Source organism: Sapajus apella, unplaced genomic scaffold (genome assembly GCF_009761245.1).
Source record: "Sapajus apella isolate SASKATOON/1434 unplaced genomic scaffold, GSC_monkey_1.0 scaffold7, whole genome shotgun sequence".
Lineage (NCBI taxonomy): Eukaryota > Metazoa > Chordata > Mammalia > Primates > Cebidae > Sapajus > Sapajus apella.
The window spans coordinates 12,236,410-12,251,707 of NW_022436947.1; the positions used below are offsets into that span (position 1 = coordinate 12,236,410).

At 39.5% G+C, this 15,298-nt stretch overlaps 1 protein-coding gene and 1 pseudogene across 6 annotated transcripts in view; both read right to left on the bottom strand.

The window, feature by feature from the left end:
• AHCYL2 (adenosylhomocysteinase like 2) overlaps positions 1-15,298 on the bottom strand; it is a 204,375-nt gene that overhangs the window by 47,760 nt on the left and 141,317 nt on the right. For 2 of the 6 annotated variants that reach the window (XM_032276007.1, XM_032276010.1), the window contains exon 2: positions 4,885-4,993. In XM_032276007.1, the coding sequence (XP_032131898.1) occupies positions 4,885-4,993 (109 nt within the window). Of the gene's footprint in view, positions 1-4,884; positions 4,997-8,508; positions 9,573-15,298 lie in introns of those variants that run through there. The other 4 variants (XM_032276006.1, XM_032276008.1, XM_032276011.1 and 1 more) reach the window with 3 other exon arrangements.
• LOC116550498 lies at positions 5,879-6,044 on the bottom strand (annotated as a pseudogene).

The window sequence follows — 15,298 nt, forward strand, 5'->3', positions numbered from 1 at the left end:
AAAAAAGAACCAATCGTGAAGAAGGGACTCCTGTCTTCTCTCCTCAGCCTTAACCAATTAGCTCACTGCAAAGACAGTTTATTCGGAAATATATCACTGAGAATGGTCTTACTGAAAAAAGAGTTTTGATTCATTTGTTTTTATGAGGTTTTCTCCTTAGGGGAAGAGTTTTTAGAAGTTTGCTTCTTATAAAATAGTTTCATGGATTAATGCAGCACTTTTCAACCTGGGTTCTGCTAGAATTAAGTCCTAATACCTTGAAGCATCCATTGTACATAATGATAACTTCTCTCCCACGCGACTGGAAAGGTACTAGTTATGTATCATCTTTTCAAGAATTAAGAAAAGTCTATAAAATTATTTTCTGTGTTCTGTGATTCAGATGAAGATCCCTGGTTAAGAAAAGCTGGTAGAGGTTCCTAAATGAAAGCATGGCAAAACTTAGTACTAGGATCTTTAGGAAGGGAGAGGTGGCTACAGCCTATGTAAACCTCTATGTATCTTCAGCAAGACAAGCACTCTGGATAGGAAAGTATCTTTTTTGAAATCTCATAACCTTCTTTTGTTGTTCACCCACACTGAGTATATGAGAGACCTCAACAAGGGTATAAAAATATAATGTCTCTGAACACCTTTCATCAATATTTATTTATTGAGTACCTCTTACATGTCAAACACAGTTCTAAGTACTGGGAATAAAGCAATGTAAAACAGAAAAAAAAATCTCTGCTCTCATGGATCTTGCATTTAAGTAGAAGGAAAAAGACCAAAATATATTAGTAACATATATATTTTATATGATAAGGTGCTATGAAAAAAAATTAAGGAGGAAAATTTGATAGGGAATGTTGGGTGGGGTTCTGTATAGTATTTATTTCTAATGAATTAATTTTTAATTGACAACAATTGTACATATTTTTGTGTATTAACATGATGTTTTGAGATATGCACACACTGTGGAATGGCTCAACAGAGATAATTAACATATGCATTATCTCATATCCCTATCATTTTTTGGTGGTGAGAACACTTAAAATCTGTTGTCCTAGCAATTTTCTAGAATACAACACATTGTTATTAACTATAGTCACCATGTTATGTACAATTTAAAAGAGTAGCCAGGATAGAATTCATGAGAAGCTGATAATTTTTGATGAAGAACTGAAGGAGGTAAGGTAGCCAGCCATGCATGTATCTGGATAAAAGGCATTCCAGGCAGAGGGAACAAGTACAAAGGTCTTGAAGCAGGAGAGTGCTTGGCACGTTTCAAAGTAACAGTAGGAGGCTAGTTTGGCCAGAATGAAATGAACATCACAGGGAGGAAGGAGGTTTGGGAAAGCAGAGAAGTGAACAGAAATGTAATGTAGGCCACTGTAAGAACTTTAGGCTTTACCAAGAGTGAGACTGGGAAGGCACTGGAAGGTTTTAGGCAGTGAAATGATGTGACATGACTTATTTTAAAAGAATACATTTGGCTGTAGTGTTGAGAACAGACTGAAGATGGGTAAGGTTGGAACTGAGGAGCTCAGTTTTTAATACATGAGAGGTTTGAGATGTCTATGAGCTCGGTGCCATGGCTCATGCCTGTAATCCCAGCACTTTGGAAGGAGGATTGCTTGAGGCCAGGAGTTCAAGACCAGCCTAGGCAACAAAGTGAGACCCCCATCTCTACAAAACAGTTTTTAAAGATTAGCTGGATGTAGTGGTACACATCTGTAGTCCTAGTTACTGGGGAGGCTGAAGTGGGAGGACTACCTGAGCCCAAGAGTTTGAGGTTACAGTGAGCCATGATTGCACCACTACATTCCAGCCTGGACAATAAAGCAAGACCCTGTCTCTTAAAATAAAATAGAATAAAATAAAAAGAGATATCTATAAAATATTCAAGTGAAAGGACTGAGTAGGCAGTTGTGTATATAGCAGAGAGATTTGAGCTGAGGATAAAATATGAGCATCAAACACCAATACATGGTATTTAAACCTGTGAGACTGAATGAGTTCATCTAGGGAGAAAGTCCAAGTGAAGAGGGGAAGAGGTCCAAGGATCAGTCTTTGGGGCTTTCCAGTGTTAATTTCTATAGTCATTAAAATTTTTTTTTTATTAAAAAAAAATTATTTTTTGAGATGGAATCTCCTCTGTTGCCCAGGCTGGAGTACAGTGGCACAATCTGGGCTCACTGCAACCTCTGCCTTCCAGGCTCAAACAACTCTCATGCCTCAACTTCCAGAGTAGCTGGAATTATAGGTGTGCGCCACCACACCTGCTAGTTTTTATATTTTTTGTAGAGACAGGGTTTCATCATGTTGGCCAGGCTGGTCTTGAACTCATGACTTCAGATGACCTGTCTGTCTTGGCCTCTCAAAATGCTGGAATTACAGGTGTGAGCCACTGTGTCCAGCCTAGTCATTTAAATTATAATGCATGCTGAAAATGGGCCTCAAGTTCTCATTGACATATATTTGCATATATATCATCTCATATTTAGAGAGTGGTGAGTCAGTTCCATTACTCTTGGCTTTTCATTCGATGCACATGGAGCTCTTTTTCTACCATTTTATATAACTTTCCATTGTCTGTATTATGAATATGCCAGGAGCAAGAGTTTTCCAGCATCACACAACAAATCAAACATGGATCAAAGACTAGAAACTAGGTCTCTCCTAACTCCTAGTCCAAGAATCAAGGTAGTAGGCATTTCTATTCAGAGTCTGTTTAAAAGGGCTTGACAACCATTCACTCAAAGGGGAAAAATAAAAAAACAAAACAAGGCAACAGTGCATGTGATGCAGCTGCTAAAGAAGCAAACATTTTAGGTTTCATTTTAAAATCACGAGTTTACAGAGCTAACACTAGTTCAGATCATTGAGAATATTGTGTTGATAGGCATAATATTTTAAAAATAATACCTAATCTGAAACAGGTCCAGATGAGGGTAACCAGGGCAGTGGGATAACCCTAAATCAGGCAACCAAAACTAGCAAATTGTAAATAAAATCTTTAAATCCAGGGATTATATAAGAACTTAACAGGAGATAAATTATAGTAAGTCGCACACCATGGTTTAAAATGCTCTCAAAGAGGTCAGCAACCAGTGGGAAGCTGAAGGAGATCTTTAGTTCTTTTTCATTTCCAGGATGTTTTGACTCCCTGCTCCTAAACTTAATATCGTTAAATAGATATATTAGGTTTACAATTTTTGACTTATAAAAAGGGTAATTTCATATAGTTTAATCTAAAAGGTCCAAATTTACCAGGATGATACCAGTCCATATCATTCACCAAAAAGCTATGCCAAGCCACTATGCGCTCACTTAGAAACCAAGGGCATCAATTACTCTCTTCCAGGTAAATAGATCTTTTTAAAATACCCTCCCTGCCTATGGGGGTTGGGTGGGATGGCAGGCATTCATTTCCTCTGCAGGAACACGGTTGGATATGTATATCTAGTTTGTAGGGGAGAGATTGAGCTGGAGTTAAAATTTGGTATTATTATTATTCAGTATCAATCTTTAGATAACATGCATAAACCCACAGCTTAAAATTTACAATTCACATTTTTCACAATTATTATGGTTTCCAGAGTTATATTAACCAGTTCATGAATTTTCAACACTGCTTATTTCAGCAGAATAAGATTAAGATAGGTTTCCCAGCCAGGCACAGTGGCTCATGCCTGTAATCCCAGCACTTTGGTAGGCTGAGGAATCACTTGAGCCCAAAATAATTGTAAATTTAGGCAGGCATGGTGGTGGGTGCCTGTGGTCTCAGCTACTCAGGAGACTGAGGTGGGAGGATCGCTTGAGTCCAGGAGGTCAAGGCTGCAGTGAGCTGTGACCATGCCACTGCACTCCAGCCTGGGTGACAGAGTGAGACCCTGTCTCAAATCTTGTACTACTCCTTGTAGTACAAGATTCTGTACCTTTAGATAAAAATCCATAGGAAGTGATGTCATATGCTTTATATCATTCACTGTTATTGCGGGGGGGAACGTAAAAAGAGAAATGTAAAAAGTATATAATCTACCCAGCCTAAAAGCTACAGTTTCTCAAACAACTGTTCTTCAACTTTATATAACAAATATTATTTTCCTATTTGTACAAAGAACAAATAAAATTTCAGGTCATGACAAAAATTTTCTACTCAATATTACTATTTATAATGTGAAGAGGTAACTAGGGCAAACACTCGGCTCCCTACCACATCCCAACACAAGAACAAAATAAACTAACTCCACATTAAATCAGATTCATATTAGGCAGCGTTTAGCACAAATGGCTGATGCCTTCAAGGGATCCTACATAGTAACAGCTCAACTGGCATTCAATGATAACTCAGTCCCAAGGCACATGTATTTGAATTAATGCTAATGCAACAGATAGAAGGAGTAACAAGAAGTCCAATGTCACAGCTTAGGAGAGAAGGCAAAGGGATCACTTGCTTGAGCTAGCTACAGTGTCTTCATTATTTCTTGGGGCAATTGAGGTTTCCCTGTTAATTTGCAAGTATCAGATGGAGAGATGAAGAACTTCTTTTTTTTTTTTAAAGGATGAAAAAAAAAAACCCACGAATATGTACACATACTGTTTAGGAAAGGTCATCAGTGAACTACATATTCCCACCCTTCTGAGTAGATTAAAGAATTCAATTTCCTTAATCACTCTCTTCTGCTTCTATTGGAAGAGGAGGCCTCTATTAAGCTCCACTCTGAATTTCCAAGAGAAATGCAAAGCTTCTACCCAGAATTTTAGTCTAAATTTTGACTCAAAGTATTTATTCAAAGCACAGTCTTCCTCTTGCTTAATTAGCCTTGGATAGACAGGAGGTCCCATTGAGTTGGTACTCATTAGCCTCAACAGCTGGGTCTACAGCAGCTCAGTACTCACCCGAGCTGTAGCTGTCAGTAGATGACTGAGAAATGGAACGAGACAGAGAGCGACGTCCAATTTTGGTGGGACGTTTGTTGAATTCTTGCTTCTGGTCAGCAAACTGGATCTGCTAAGAAAAAGAAAGCTAGTTATATAAAGAAAAAGCACCTCCATTTTGACACAGCAATTCAAGGCTTGGTATTACAGGCTCTCACCTTTCCCAACAGTTGATCTTATTGTATCAATCCATATTTGGAATGTTAAGACTCTTTGAAGAGAGGAATACTTTTTCATTCTTTTTTTTTTTTTTTTTTAAATAGAGATGGGGTCTTTCTATGGTGCCCAGGCTGACCTTGAACTCCTGAGTTCAAGCGATCCTCTCACCTCAGCCTCTCACACAGCTGGGACTACTGTGTCTGGCGATATTTCATACTTTACCTACTATGTCTCTAATCAAATTTAAATCTTTGATACACTCTTTTTTTTGTTTTGTTTCTGAGACAGAGTCTCACTCTGTCACCCAGGCTGGAGTGCAGTGGCACAATCCCAGCTCACCACAACCTCTACCTTCTGGGTTCAATCAATTCTCCTGCCTCAGCGATCTCAGCTCACTGCAACCTCCACCTCCTGTGTTCAAACGATTCTCATGCCTCAGTACCTCGAGTTGCTGCGATTACAGGTGCACACCACTATGCCCTGCTCATTTTTGTATTTTTAGTAGAGATGGGGTTTCACCATGTTGGCCAAGCTGGTCTCGAACTCCTGACCTCGAGTGATCCACACACCTCAGCCTCCCAAAGTGCTGGGATTACAGGCATGGGCCACTGTGCCTGTATATGTGCCACTCTTTGACTATATGCTTTTTGCAATAAAATCGTGACACCCCTCTCCCCCCAAATAGAGAATGGGACATTCTGGTTAAAATAAATTTTGAGAAAGTTGAGTCATATTCAGAACTATTTTCTACAGTTTCGCTGAAAAGTAAAGCTGGAAAAAATCTTTGAGACTATCATATTTGTAACCTCTGTATATCTAGATGAGAAAATTGCAAGGTACAGAAAGGCAAAATGACTTGCATTCAGGTTTCAAGAATCTCAGGAAATGGTATGATTTAATAATTTTCAAACTGATAAGAACAGATACTACACTTGATCTTAGCCAAAAGGCCGAGAAGCGATGATTTAATAATTTTTAAAGAGGCTCTTCATTAAGAATGAACATTCTAGAACTGCATTCAAATTCTGGCTATGCCACTCATTAGTTGTGTGATGTTGCTCAAGATGCTTTAGTGAGTCTCATTTTTCCATAAATACACAGAGATAAAACTACTTACACCTCATAGGTTTCAGAGAGGGTTCAATGAGACAATGCATGTAAACTGAAACATAGCAGGAAATTCAACAAATCCACTCCCCACCCAACCCCTACAGTTCAGTGCTCTCATAACTCTCGCAGGTAGCCACTCTAATTTGTTAAAGCTTTTCTAAAATATATTAGATAGCTTTCCAGTACTAGTAAGTAAATACCAGTTTTTTGGTATTTTATACTATAAAATACCTAAAAGCAGTAAGATTCATCTTTATAATAGATGTAGAAGCAGCAGAGTAATTGACTGAGTATGTATAAACCTCAGATCATACTCTGGAGGTTGCACTTTGGATGAAATCTGATAATGGTTTTCTTACAATTTTATCTTTCTTCTATTGTTGGAGGTTCCAGCTGATACTTCATAATACTTTACAAATCAAAGGTCATTTGTGAGCTATACTTGTTTGGGGAAAAAAAGCTCATATAATTTATTCAACTAATAACTTTTCTTTTTCACTGTTTGCATAATTGCCTATTCTGGATCCAACGTGGCACAGAGGAAGGTCTAATGAAAAAGATCAAAGACCTGACAAGTGACTCTACCTTTAATGATAAAAAGATGGCTCCTTGACAGGCAGAACATACAGTACACCCAAATGAAAGCAGGAACTGATGGCTCCACTTCCTGCAGTTAGAGGTAACTAATGAGTCACTTGAGTACTGCAACAAGGGGACCACTGCCAAATGGAATTAGCTTCACATTGCCTTTTACGGGAATTCATAGCATGTTCATAGCTACAACAAATAAAGCCTGCAAAGTGCTTTAGGGCTTGCAATTTTTTTTCAGCAATAGGAAAACTCATCAGATTAGAAGCTCTTCTCGAACAAAAGAAAATGACAAAGATGGTTATTTTGCTCAACTAGCAATTTATTCCAAAAAAAATAAAGTTTCCTTTCTATGTACTCCCATATGATGTACATGAACTTTCATGTATTGCATTTCTCCTAGCACAGCACTTATCACAGTGAATGTAACTATCTGTCTACCCACCTGTATTTTCTATAAACTACAGGCTCCATGAAGGGAGAAGCTGTGATTCTTATTCACCCTTATATCCTCAGGCACAAATCCTAGGCACTCAATGAAGTGCTAAATCAATATATCGGAAGTAGCCTATTCTATCTTTACTGTCTACACTTGGTTGAATATTCAGTAAACATGGTAAACATAAACCAAGTCAAAAGTTAAAATATTTTTTAAGGGCAAAAAGAGCTAGATAGAAGAAGAGGGAGGGTGGAAAGCTGGGCAGGTGGACAGTAGTCAGGCCGCAAACTGTGGCTTCCATTTCACCAACCTTGTTCAAAACAGTCGTATGTCTTTATTCTTTTTTAGAAGCCCATCTAGGAAAAGGAATAATAATGGCACTTTTCAAAGGCCACACTGAGTCACTAACTTTTCCAGTGTACCCTTTAAAGAAGAATAAACTCTGTTTCAGATGCTCAACACGACCCCAACACAACCACATCTGTGTACGTGCCCGTCTGGGTGCATATGCACACACGCCATGTACACATACCACTAGAGGGGGCCAGTCACTCTTATTCTCTAGATTTGTAGGATCAGAGTGAATAAACCATATAGCTATCTAGCTGCACTATCACCTCAAACTAGTTTCTCTGAGCTGAGCTGTCTTCTCCATAATGTTTTCTATTTACAGTAATCCCTCCTTCCCAGGACAAGTTCATGCTGTCTTTTGGTACCAAAGAGGACTAGGCTGTGCAAGGCTCTCTCCATTCAGAACACAGGGTTCTAAAACCTTGCTTACTGGTTAGACACTGAATTCAAGTTTCTTTAAGACAGAAAAATATTAGAGCAAGACTAACCACTTAAATATGAGTTACACAATTTTCCCAAGAAACAAGTATCTTTCTCTGATAACCAGAACATGAGTCAAGTGGCTCCCTGGTGCCTGCCTCCCCTTAATATTTAAATGCCATTATAACCTTCACTCAGCAGTCCATTTCGTAACGGATTGGTTTTGTAATCTACCCACCCCAGTTGTGGTACCTTAGTAGATTCTACCCCTAACTTTCCTACCTTGTCTGGAACCAGAGTCTTTTAAGGTAATCCTTCTTTTCCATTTGAGAGAGAACTACCTAATTCCAACAGGCATTAAGGCAAGGGAGGAAGAGACTGTTAAAAGAGGTGTAGCTCACCTTATGCCAGACGGAGGGCTGAAAGCAGGAAAGGAGGGAAAAAGAGTATAAGCAGCTGGCCTTTTACAACAACGGCTATAGCAGCAGCAAGACTGGTAAATAAGAGCTTAGCCTCACCTGGGCTTTAATCCCAGAGTTGCCATTAACAATGTATTTCTTCTTGCTGCCCAGCATAGTGACATAACCAGCCCCACTGCCACCTCTGTGGTCCAGGGACCCTTGTGATCAGGCCTTTAAACTTTCCTCATCAGCAATTCTGTTGGCTCTGGTTCCAGCCAGCTTTTTGGGCTGGGGGGTGGGGGACTACTCTTCCTTGGAATCCCTGAAGCAGCTCCAACAACCCCTTCAGCAGTCCAGCCCCAATTTAATAAGCCATTTCTGGTAGTGGCTCATCAGCCATTCCTAATTCTGGTGGCTGTTTTGCTTTTATTTATTTTTTTCCTAAACACCTAATTACATGGATCCTCTGACCTCTAAACCTCAGCAAGTCCCTTGACAAGGCCCAACTTGCATGCGCATAACAATAGCTTATTTATATAACCACTGCACTTTTTTGCTTGCTATAATTAACTTGCTAATTAGGTTCCTTTTTAACCTTACCTCCTCCTTTTCCACGTCAGATGATTTTAGTTAACCTAGTCTCATTAGAAAAAAATTAACTACAGAGCCACTAAAACAATGAGAGACTTTATTAAAAGAGTAAGGAAAAAAAATTAATGGTGCCAAGTACTCAGGCAGTCCCTACCCTACACTCTGTGTCCTTGGATTAGCCAGACTGGGGACACTGATTTCAGCCCTGTCACCAAGGAAATCAGTTTTCTCAATTCACTGCCTTCTTCTGAATTGTGCATCTTTTACACAGGTTTTGACATTTGGTTTCTAGTCCCAGCTCATGATTGTTGCTGATTTGGCATAGGGTGACCCAGTTTGCTTTCTTCACAAAATGTGTGCTCAAGGAAGGTATGACTACAAAGGGAAGCTTCTTATCTCCTCAGAGTCCCCAGAATCACAACAACCTTACGACATACCAAATATTCAGGCAAAAGGGCAAAGCATCACATTACTTATTTGCTGATTTCTGAAAGAGAGAGTGAAGAAGAAAGCTACACTTAACTGTCTGCTACAGAGATTGAGGGGAAAGCGATGTGACTTCTTCCTTAAAAGACTGCTTGTTGAGCACAGGAAGGGACATAAAATGGTAGATTCTCTTTTTCTTTTTTGAGACGGAGTTTCTTTTTGCCCAGGCTGGAGTGCAATGGCGTGATCTCAGCTTACTACAACCTTTGCCTCCTGGGTTCAAGTGATTCTCCTACCTCAGCTTCCCAAGTAGCTGGGATTACAGGCACGTGCCACCACACCCAGCTAATTTTTTATATTTTTAGTACAGATGTGGTTTTTACCATGTTGGTCAGGCTGGTCTCAAACTCCAGATCTCAGGTGATCCACCCACCTCAGCCTCCCAAAGTGCTGGGATTACAGGCATGAGCCACCACACCTGGCTGGCAGATTCTTTTTTTAAGGATAATCTTTATTTAGAGAGAAAAGGTCATATTGCATACTGTTACTGACTTCTCTGGACAAGAAAGTTTTGGTAAGTGCCTATATTCACAGTTCTGTGTATGTTACTTCTATTATTTGTACAAAAATCTTAAGACGTATGTAGTATTATTCTCACTTGACAAAGCAGGAAAAAGTAACTCTGAGAGAACACATGATTTGTCCAAGGTCTCACAGCAAGTAAGCAATGGGACTGGAATTCAAGCCTGTGTTTATGCCAGAGCCAAAGCTCTTATCTACTATATCATACCTTATGATATTAATCAGAAGACCAAAGAACTCCCCTGGCCCTAATCCTAGATGTACTAGCCCCAAATCATTTCTTTTATCTTTAAATTTGTTTAACTTAAAATTATTCTTTAAATTCATTTTCATATCAGATTACATCTTAGAAATGACATCATCCAGATAATCTTGGGGCCCTGATCAAGTCACCATTCAAAAACACCTAATTATGTAAGAATTTGAACTCAGCTCTTTAAGTGGCAACTTTGCCCAATGCCACTACCAGAAATGGAAACAGAAATTAATTGAACTCAAACATGGATGTTCACCATCACCCACAGCAATTCTGATCTCTTACTCATCATTTCACAAAATGAGACAGATCACTTGCTTGCTTGATGAATCTCTAAACTTCTGCTTCTTCTAACAAGAATGTCTACCCTAGTACACATGTACTAAGCTGGTTCCCGTTTCCCTCATTCAGGTAAAAAGAAACTCCTTGGTCCAATGACTTAAGTCAGATAACCTGAGCCAGAAGGACTGGCATAGCTATACCAAATATAACCAGAAGACATTTTAAGATAGTGACAGGAAAAGCCTTACCACTTAATAAGTTTTTTATCGATTACAGTAATTCTCAAATTTTTGCTGCGTCAAAATCACCTGGAGAGCTTATTAAAGCACATTGCTGGATTTTAACAACCAGAGTTTTTGACTTATTAGGTCTGGAGGGGACCCATGCTTTTCTATTTTGTAATTAAAAAATTTTTTTTTGTCAGCTTCCAACTCTCTGGTTGAAGATTCTGTGTTTTGAGTAAGTCCCAGGTTTTGAGTAAGTCAGCCGGGTGGCGCTGATGCTACTGGTCTGAAGACCACACTTTGAGAACCACTGCTCTAACACTTTCTCCAAGCATGAGTAAAGCAGCCTTGATTCTCTTGACTTTCCTTAACCAACCATTTTATCCTATCCATGGCTATAACCATGGATGCACCTTCACAGGCAGAAAAGTAAAGGTTATTTGAAAGGTCAGATAACACAATGAGGTGATCCTTTCTTTTCTTTTTTTTTTTTTTTTTGTGAGATGGAGTTTCACTCTTGTCACCCAGGCTGGAGTGTAATGGTGCAATCTCGACTCACTGCAAACTCCGCCTCCGGGGTTCAAGTGATTCTCCTGCCTCAGCCTCCTGAGTAGCTGGGATTACAGGCGCACACCACCACGCCTGGCTAATTTTTTTTGCATTTTTTAGTAGAGATGGGGTTTCACCATGTTGGTTAGGCAGGTCTCAAACTCCTGACCTCGGGTGATCTGCCTATCCTGGTCTCCCAAAGTGCTGGACTACAGGCGTGAGCCACTGTGTCTGGCTGAGGTGATCCTTTCTTTACCCCCAACACAGGAGCTAAAGAAAACTGGGTCTAATTCTGATTTCCATAACTTAAGGCTCTTAAGAAGAGATAGGTAATACATTAAGAAAAATAGGACCCATGGAGAGGATAGAAGATCTGTTTATCCTAAAGAGGGTCAGGCCAAGAGAAACCAATTAATTCCTTTTAAAGTACATAAAGTAATACTATAAATGATGTGTCTGTATCTCTACTTCTTTTTTTTTTTGAGACGGAGTTTCACTCATGTTACCCAGGCTGGAGTGCAATGGCGCGATCTCGGCTCACCGCAACCTCCGCCTCCTGGGTTCAGGCAATTCTCCTGCCTCAGCCTCCTGAGTAGCTGGGATTACAGGCACGCACCACCATGCCCAGCTAATTTTTTGTATTTTTAATAGAGACGGGGTTTCACTATGTTGACCAGGATGGTCTCGATCTCTTGACCTCGTGATCCACCCGCCTCGGCCTCCCAAAGGGCTGAGATTACAGGCTTGAGCCACCGCGCCCGGCCTGTATCTCTACTTCTTAAGGTCTGTTATCATTTCTAAAATGGGGACAATCATATCTACTTTGCCTATCTAAAATGTATGCCGAGATAACAAGATAACGTGAGAGGGTTTTGAAAACTACATATTGATATACAAGCCTAAGATATTAATATTTCTATTCTTTCAGATTAAATGTTCTTAACCTAGATTCCATGGATGTCTAGAACCCCCTAAAACAGTATGCAAAATTTTGTGTTTGTATTTTCCTGGGGAGAGAGCCCATAGTTTTCATCAGTTTTCCAAATGGCTTTCTGTTTTAAGTGCCAATCCTGACCTAGAGTTATAGTCAAGCTACCTCTACCATCATTTATCAGATACTTTGAAGGATTTGTCTCTACTTCCAAGTAGATATGGTTCAGATATTCCTCAAAACACCTCTCTCTTACAAGCCAAATGAGCAGCTTGAACCCTTTACCTTTGAAAAGGATTACTTCTAGCCAAAAGAATACTGGGCATCAAGCTGTCCAGGTACTCAAGAAAGTCAATCCACCAGATTTCCTATGGAAAAGTACCAAGCACTACAGAGAGCTGGAGTGGGAGGAGGAGGCGGAGGAGGGGGAAATATTAAAATGTAGAAACACAGAAAAAGTTATTGCTGATCTCCATGCATGTTAGACAAGGTTACTTCCAGAAGGGACTAAAGAGCTCTCAGGGGAAATAGAACACATTAATAAAGACAGTCTTTAAAAGGATGTGTTCCCCAACCTTTCAGCAATAAAACTGCCTGAACATGAAAACAGCTGAAGAGCAGAGGCTTCAGGAGAAGTTTTCCAGTGATTGATGGAACATAAACTTGAATGTCTACCTTGTCAATTCTTGAGATTGGGGTTCTTCAGGCTTCATCCTGGCTTATTTCCCTGCTGGGAATCAAAGATGTGAGTACTGTCAGCTATATATGTGTTATGAGTCCTGTTCTCTGAAGGATATGCAAGTCCCTTTTTGTTCGTGATTTTTAACAGAAAGGGAAATGTTGTAATATACCTGCTCTGCTAAATTTTTCTCCTGAAAGAATATTTGAGAGACTTCTCATATTTCCTTTGGTGGCAGGGATAGTTTTAGTGAAAATTTCATTACACTAATATGTAAATGGGAACATGAGTCAGATACTTGTTAAAACTTTAACTTGAAATTTTGGCCCAATATGGAAGCTGGAGCAAGGATTTTTTCTTGGGGATTAAAAGGCACTTTAACTTTTCTGAAGTAAGATCTGGAAAGCTATAGGCAATACACTAGAGGGTGCTCAGAGGTTAGCTTTCTTGGCTAAGTGGTTATCAGCAGCAGCCTAATGAAGGACTTTCAGACCAAGTCAGAAGTCAATGACTTAACGTGGTATCTAAAAGAAAGCCTCAAAAGTCTTTGGCAAGGAAAGTCTAGCAAATGAGACAATCGTGTTATTGAAGACTAGCCCCTCCCTATTCCTTCCTATTGCTGCTCAAAAAACCACTGAGCAAAGGTATTTTCCTGCTATTTAAGAGAGAATGGCCAAGAAATTTCTAAATGAGAGTAATATCTCATTAAAAACAGAGCAATGCAGAGCAAAGCTGTGCTTTTCTTTTTCTTTTTCTTTTTTTTTTTAGACGGAGTCTTGCTTTATCACCAGGCTAGAGCGCAGTGGTGCGATCTCAGCTCACTGCAACCTCTGCCTCCTGGGTTCAAGTGATTCTCCTGCCTCAATCTCCCAAGTAGCTGGGACTATAGGCGTGTACCACCATGTCCAGCTGATTTTTGTATTTTTAGTAGAGACAGGGTTTCACCATGTTGGCCAGGATGGTCTTGATCTCTTGATCTCGTGATCTACCCACCTCGGCCTCCCAAAGTGCTGGGATTACAGGCGTGAGCCACGACGCCCGGGCAGAGCTGTGCTTTTCTTAAGTTTTATTTTTTAGTTTTTTACCAACCAAGAAGCAGCACTGAAAAGCTGTGCTTTACTAAAGAGTGTTTTCTAAAAGCTGGGAAGCCCTAGATCATATCCCTTATGCAGTGGTCACACCAACTCCTTTAGGGCAGTTCTCCTGTTCACATAAGTAGAAAGAAGGTCAATGGATGAAAGTTCAGTAGGAGCTGCTACTGAACTTTGAGGAGATATGCTAAGCATGTAAGACGCTGAGGACTATGACAGCAATAAGAATTACTATAAAACTTGGATTGATTCTGAGTTGGCACACTAATGTTCAGTAGAATTCTTCTTAAATATTCCTTTATAGGAATACCAAAGTTCGATACCTTAATGTGGCCCCTCCCCTAAGAAAACCAAATCTCTTTTTCCCCCTTCTTGTTATTAGCAAGGAGCAAGAGATTAAAAAAAAAAACTCAATCAGAATTATTAAATAAATCCTTCCATTAATTCTAAAACAATACATTACTTGGAATAAGCTTGTAGATGGATAGTATTTCTTCCCAGCAAATGTTTTAAAATTGAACACAAGGCTGGGCATGGGGGCTTACATGTGTAATCCCAGCACTTTGGGAAGCCGAGGTGGGTGGATCACCTGATGTCCAGAGTTTGAGACCAGCCTGGCCAGCATGGTGAAACCCCGTCTCCACCAAAAATACAAAAATTACCCGGTGTGGTGGTGCACACCTGTAATCCCAGCTACTTGGGAGGCTGAGGCAAGAGAATCACTCGAACCCGGGAGGTGGAGGTTGCAGTGAGCTGAGATCATGCCACTGCACTTCAGCCTGGATAACAGAGCCAGCCAGACTCGATCTCAAAATAAAAATTAGAAAAAAAAAAAAAAAAAAAAAAAAAAAAAACTGAGCACAATGTTCTGAAACAACATTAAGAAGAACAGCAATAACCTCCCCCAAAATAATAAACAATAGCTGTAACAATGAGTTGAAATGTAAGCTCCTCAGCTGGGCCTTTGTTAGGCCTACTATATATTCTATCTCATTATCAATAGTTATTTCTTCAAGTCCGTAATTCTATAAACATTAAAAAGAACTCGAAATATGTTTTAAAGAGTTTAACTAGTTTTCCATAGTGGGGAAACACAAACCCATAAACATAAACCTGTATAGGCTGTAAGAAATCAGGCTAAATCTAGAAGAAACCATTTAGAAACATAAGGATGGTTACTGTTTTTAAATTAAAAGTTGAAACTGGATCCAATATAACAGGTTTAATGGCTAGTTTATTTATTTATTTTTTTTTTATTATTTTTTTTTTTGAGACGGAGTTTCACTCTTGTTACCC